This window comes from Coffea eugenioides, chromosome 4, assembly GCF_003713205.1.
Source record: "Coffea eugenioides isolate CCC68of chromosome 4, Ceug_1.0, whole genome shotgun sequence".
NCBI classification, from domain to species: Eukaryota; Viridiplantae; Streptophyta; class Magnoliopsida; order Gentianales; family Rubiaceae; genus Coffea; species Coffea eugenioides.
Genome location: NC_040038.1, coordinates 32,011,622 through 32,018,318, shown reverse-complemented (window position 1 = coordinate 32,018,318; position 6,697 = coordinate 32,011,622). Strand labels below are relative to the sequence as shown.

The following is a 6,697-nucleotide window of genomic DNA, read 5'->3' as shown; positions in this document are numbered from 1 at the left end:
TTGCATATGCATTCCCACAAGGTGAATAATAATAAGTTGAGTTCCCAACTAATAAGTTATCCTTTTTTTTTTTGCATCTTGAACTATTTGCCCATTTTTACTCAAATGTTAAACTTCAGCTCGTTATTGGTACTTGTCATTTACATTTGCGTGTCATTATGTGGTGCAAATATTGGTGAAAAAAACAAATAATTAAGCAAGGAGATGCATGGCACCATAAAATACATAAACCAGGCTTCCATGGAATGCAACCCAAGTCAATAAAATGGAATGCAACCCAAGTCAATAAAATGGAATGCAACCAAGTGAACTCAAAATATACATAAACCATGTTGACGAATGAAGTGCAACTTGGTTTCCAATAGCATTCAGATTTCCGAATCCATATGAGCATTTACTCCTGATACAAAAGAAATTCTATCAATTTCTAAACAAAAATACATCCAATAATCTACATACTTTCAAAACATGAAATGTCCAGTGGGTAATTGGAATCATCTTTAATTTCCAAAACTAGCTTATATCTTCAAAAGTATTTCGAACATGATAACATGCCCATGTTGATGAAAGTGGCTAAAATCCATTCATCAGCTTGTTCAAAATATTCCTACGTCTTTCCGATGGGCACCCAAAGAAGCTTCTTACTTTCTCGGTGTTTTGACAAAGGAACACATAATAATCATCAATCAGGTCTGCCTCAACTCCAATATTAACAAGTTCATCATAAATCTCTTTCTCTGAATATACTCCTGGCCTAGATTTTTCAAGAATAGTATTACCTTCTCTTAGTGAATCAGCAATGTTGTGAAGCGCACCCTTCAAACTTTCAAATTCTTCATCACATGTGACTTTTCTTTGCTTACCTTGTGTTGCTGTTGTACCTTGAGATTGTTTGTTGTTACAAGCCTTTGATCGTTGTGCATCCAACTCCTTACTTGAATTATTGAAATTCTCTAGACTGATCTCATTTTGAGATAGCATGTCGTCAATCTCAATAATACTTTCAAACTGCACTCCATTTGGTTCATTCATCCAACGCATACGTTTCTCTTTCGCTGTTTCAGCACCCTGTCCTATTGCCCTATCTTTAGCAAAAAGTTCTTCTAAGCTATCCTAATGGTTGATAACTTTAGTCTTCCACCTTATAGCTTCAGGTTTTTCCTAAGTGTCGCACCCCATTTTTAAGAAAAAATAAATGGTTTGAAAAAGTGAATTTTGATTCAATTTTTGGTTGGAAAATGAATTTTTTGATTTAAAAAAGAAAAAAAATGAAAAATATGGGTCTAAATGGGACTTGAAAATGCGACGATTTGACCCAAAATATAGTTTAAAAAGGGTTTTTGAAATAAAAATCGGAGTCGCCACTTGGTATAGAGTTAAGGTGTACCAAGTCACCTAAAATGAATTTTTTAAAGGAAAAGGTAGAAAGAAACCCCTTTTAAACGACTCTTAGTCTACGTAAACCAACGAAAAAGGTTCGGGAGTCACATTTGACGAAAGGGAAGGCAAGGATAAAAATCCAAGGCACCCCTTCGACCTAGCCAAGGCTAGTTACGTGATTTAATCAAAGATTTTCTCGTTTTAACCTTAAGATTCATCACATTTGGATATACTATATGAATGCATACCCTAGACCTAGGAGGGCATCGGGGGGCAAAATTTCTCTTCAAAGCTTGAATGGTGCCAATCACATTAATTGTGATGCCCAATAATGACCCTTTGGAGAAGTCACGAATAATGCAAAATATGAGACTCTAAGAAAAGGAAAAGGATAAAATAATTATAGAAATATACATGTCTTAGAGGAATGCATCACGTCGGGTACGGGGGACTAATGTTCGTGACTCAATTTTCCCTTTTAATAGAGGGAATACGAGCGTGCTAAGGCTAGAAAAGCCAAACTCGTCTATATCCCATATCCAAGGGGCTATTCCCTAATCTAATCAAGCAAATGAACTAACCTAGTTCTAATGCTTATATGAAATGCAAAACTAATGTCATGTTTCATGCAAAAGGAGCAAGTAATAAACATATAAGGGAAAATATGGGAAAATGGGTATACATATATAAGGAAAGTGTCATGCAATATGGTGAAAGAGGCCCTAAAAAGTAAAGATATGCATGAGATGAAGGCATGCGAATGTACTAGTGAGGGACGGTCCTATTGGATCTAGCATTGGACTAGTCATTCACTAGCGCTCTCTCACAAGCATTGGACTTGTAAGAGCTCGAGGGGACAACCATGACTAGCATTGGACTAGCCACGGTTACGTGCATTTGCATCCATCATACATATATATAAGTAATGTGCATAATTAAAGCAAGTAGACATGTGAGCACGTAATTCATATAACACATAAGCATGCATATCTAGATGCCAAAACCTAAGAAAAGCGATTAAACACATAGCACCTAAGCATGCAAAACACATAAGGCAATTAAGGCCCTAACTATTACATTTTTAGGGGGAAAGGCCTACTACAATCTAAAAGGGGAAATAAAAATAAATAAAATAAACCTAACTATTACAATTTTGGCATTCAAGCCTTTCAAATGATGAAAATCAAGCTCAAAAATAAATATTCAAAACTTGAAACAAATAAAGCAAATAAATGAAATAAACATTCAAGAGGCATGTAATTAAGCACATAAAGCCACACGAAGGCACATAGGAAGTCAAATAAGTAAAAATAAAGGATAGAGTGTACCTCCCTCGAATTGGAGCCCCTAACAAAGTGAAATGACTTATTTGCCCTTGGTGCAGATCTGCAGAAGGCGATGGAGGGCTGAAATGATGATGATGGAACCTCGACTTCAATGGCTACTGCAGCTTTTCCTTCCTTCGCCGCCTCTCTCGTTCACTCTCTCAAAGTCTTCCTCCCTTCTGATTTTTCTCAGCTACCCTCGCAGTTATCTCCCTCAGCCGTCAACTTTCTTGTGGCCTTATCCTCTCCGTTTTTCCTTTCTCACTCAGTCGTTCCTCAGCTCCCTCTCTCTCCCAGTTTCTCCTCCGCCGTCGCTCTCTCTAGTTCTTCTTTTCTTTTCCTGCCGTCAGTCATCACCCCCACTCCTTCTTTTCTCTCCCCTACGGAAACTTTCTCCTAATACCCTAGCCGTCATTTTTTGATCCCCCCTTTTTTTTAGCTTTTCATCAGCTTTTTATATCAGGAACTTATCACCGAAACCTAGCATCTAAGGTACAGAAATAAACTCCATTTTTTGGCACCTTTTACAACCTTAGATCTTCACGGTTGTTGGTAAACCTTGGATGAAGCTAGGTGTTTTCTATTGAGATCATCAGACGGAGGAGAAAAAATGAAAACAAGGAGCTTAACAAAATATTACAAAGCCGAAAGGAATTGCAGCACTTTCCGCTGTTTTGTTTTTTCGCCTGGAAATATAGTATGAAGGAATGGGCTCGGATCCTGTGTGGCTCCTGGTGCATGAGCTTGTTTTTCTTTTTTCCTTTTTTTTTCTAATTAAATAACAATGAACTTGAATCTCAAATAACTGAAGCATATATATTTTTTTGTGAATGATTTTCTCTTTTGACAAATTTTATGCTAAAAATCTTAACAATAAAAATAAACAGCTAAAAAGGCAAAATGAATACAAAAATAAAAATAAAAACTAAAAATAAAATAATAGATAATAATAATAATCTGAAACGCTATACAAATGCTAAAAAAATCTAAACCAAAATCATGAAGTTAACAAATAAAAATAGATAAGAATTATCACTAAAAGCAAAAATAAAAATTATTTAAAAATTATTTAAAAATTAGGTGTCTACACTAAGAACATGAAAAGAAAAATGAAAAACAAGCATCATTTCAATGAAAAAATTAAAAAGCAATAAAGAAAGTAAAATAGTCAAGTAAGCATATACCTGTAGAAGTTGTTCCCAAACTTCAGGTTCAGCGCCCCAAGTTTTTGTGAATGGATTCCAAGAAAAACCACTCAATTTTCCATTTCTAAAGAAATCACAGGACTCTTTGAAGTGTTCCTTGAGTGTCTTCAATTGATTCTTCAAATGATTTTTGGTAAATTCTATTCCAAGTTTCTTCTTCAACTCATTGATAATATTGTTGTATGCAGTTGGTGTAAAAGTTCCATCCACCCAAAATACTTTATAATGCTGATCCAAAAGGGCTTGAATGAAGACTTCATCCATTGCTAGAGTCCATTTCATGTTTTCCTTCATGATGCTTGGATCTTTCTTCATGTTTTTCCAAGTACACAAACTATATTTGTAGAAGAAAACATAACGAGAATAGAATTTACATCAAAATAAAAGTTTTATATTAATTCTATTATGAATACATGGTTCTATAGATCCAAAAACATACAAAATCATATTAGACAAAAGAAGATTCATGTGGCAACTTGCATTTATAAACTCACACTACAAATATAAGAGTACAAGTTAACAAAATAAGGATCACATGACAACTTAAACAAAAGAAACTAGCATCAAGTCAAGTAATCATTCCACATTTGCATTGCTATTTCATTCCTTAAACTCTCTCCTTGAGCATGATCTTTTTCAGCACTTATATCTCCACTTTCTTTCTCCGATGGAGATTGACGTGCCAATTCCTCATCCGCTTCATTAATGTACTCCAAGTCAGGATCAAACTCCACGAGAAAATTATGTAATATAAAACACGCAAGCACAATTTGTGATTGCATCAACACTATAAGTTGGTTGAGTATCTCCAATGATTGGAAACCATTTTTTCAAGACACCAAATGCTCTCTCAATTGCATTACGCAATGATGAATGTCGTAAATTGAATAGTTCTCAAAAGTTTTGCGGTTGTTGACTTGAGTATTCCTTCAAGTGATATCTTACATTTCTGTAAGGTGTAAGAAGTCCCCTTCTCAACATGAATCCAACATCAACAAGATAATATTTACCTATACAAATATGAAATAGTTACTACTTAATTAAATGCACTAAGAATAATTAACTAAGCATTACCATTAGGAATGATTAATTTATCTTCTCTAGTGAGCGCATTTTTTATGATCCTTGAATCCGATGCATGTCCCTCCCAACCGGGTAGAACATATGTGAATCTCATATTCAAAGAACATGCAGCTAGCACATTTTGTGTTAGATGCTCTTTTCTACCACGATATTTTGCCGCATCAATGCTGGACACCTTAACACGAACATGGGTTCCACCAATTGCACCCACACAATCCTGATACTTATACACTATGTTAAAATATAATTTCTATATGAATTTACAATTTTTAAAATAAGGTGTCAAAAAATTGATATCACCTTATAATATGGATAAAATCTTGCACTATTAAGTATTTCTGAAGGAACTTGTTCTCCCATAAGCTGGTGAAGAAATTGATCCTCCAATGCTATAATTGCTCGTAAAACTCTATGAAAATGATGACTAACAGTTTCTCCGAAACGACGATAAAAGTATGACATTGTGATATTTTTTGAGGGAATTGTTAATATATGGAGGAATTTAACAACTTGCTCCTGCACCATGGCTCTTTGAGTAGGTTGTAGACCCCCATGTGTTTGCAATAAGTCACATAAAGTGCCTAAAAGTTTCTGGCCCCATACGGATAACTTTACTCAAATATCCATTTGTACTAAGTTGCATCAATAATTCCTCTCGTACTAAATGACATTGTGCAGACCGATATCCAATGGGTCGATCCACATAACTTGCATGGCTTAGTTTTCGAGCAATTATCATCTTTATTACATGACAAACAATTTCAGTAGCAACCAATTGTCGTTTCCTTTGTTGAATGTCATATTCTCCATCGACTTCATTTTGTTCCTTATCCATCTAAAAAGATTTGTATTAGGACACTAAATTTATGAATGAATAGATAATTAAAAAACAGATTTTATTTATTTACAAAGGTTATGGCATCATTATCAAGTACAATGCTAAAACTCTAAATATCAATATAAAAAGGAGTTCTCTAATAGTAATGTTTTTAAAGTGTTGCCATAATCTATAGTAAATAACAAGAATAATGTAACATCCTAATACATAAAAGATGTTTTTAAATGAAGGTATTGAGACATAAATACCATTTTGTCTATTCAAACTTTATTGAAAAATTCTTCTTGCTCTAAATGAAGTTGATCAGGCAATATAAATGACGATTAGTCCTAGGTTTAGTTCATATATTGCATATACTTTCTGGGAAGAGAGAGAGTGTGTGAGGACCCGAAAATTTTCTTATTTTATCGTATATTACTAGTTTATTTAAATATTTATTCATTTGTTTTCTCCAAATAATTTATTTCAACCCTTTTGGAACTATGACTTACGTATATTTTTAAAATGTCCTATTAATAAATTTAATTTTTGGAAGCTCGTTTAGCGAGATTTAGTGAAACCGCGTTTGGAGGCAATAATTGATTTGAGAGTACAGTGATCTTGGAGATTTGAGAACTCATACGTTAGTCTTAAAATAGGTATTTTTATGAATAATTACCCTGGTAATAGTTAGTTATATTATCGTTATAAGAATTTCTTAGAAATTTCGCTTTATCGCTCATAAGTCAGAAGTTCGCGTCTTCACGCGCGTGACTAATTGGAGGATTTTAGAAATTATTGTTAGACTACTAAGAGTGGATAATAATAGTATTAAAGGAAGTACATTAGAGGATTAGTGCACAAGTGAAACAAGTCCGAGAGGAAAC

General features: G+C 34.1%; 2 protein-coding genes across 2 annotated transcripts; both read right to left on the bottom strand.

Annotated features, from left to right (window-relative positions):
• Positions 1 to 573: 573 nt before the first annotated feature.
• On the bottom strand, positions 574 to 4,225 carry LOC113769246. Its single transcript, XM_027313711.1, has 2 exons — positions 3,890 to 4,225; positions 574 to 1,113 (listed from the first exon to the last, which is right to left on the bottom strand). The coding sequence occupies exons 1-2, from the start codon at positions 4,223 to 4,225 to the stop codon at positions 574 to 576; spliced, it is 876 nt and encodes a 291-aa protein (XP_027169512.1).
• A 248-nt stretch (positions 4,226 to 4,473) lies between these two features.
• Positions 4,474 to 5,455, bottom strand: LOC113769245. Its single transcript, XM_027313710.1, has 4 exons — positions 5,294 to 5,455; positions 5,099 to 5,210; positions 4,856 to 4,920; positions 4,474 to 4,638 (listed from the first exon to the last, which is right to left on the bottom strand). The coding sequence occupies exons 1-4, from the start codon at positions 5,453 to 5,455 to the stop codon at positions 4,474 to 4,476; spliced, it is 504 nt and encodes a 167-aa protein (XP_027169511.1).
• Positions 5,456 to 6,697: the final 1,242 nt, after the last annotated feature.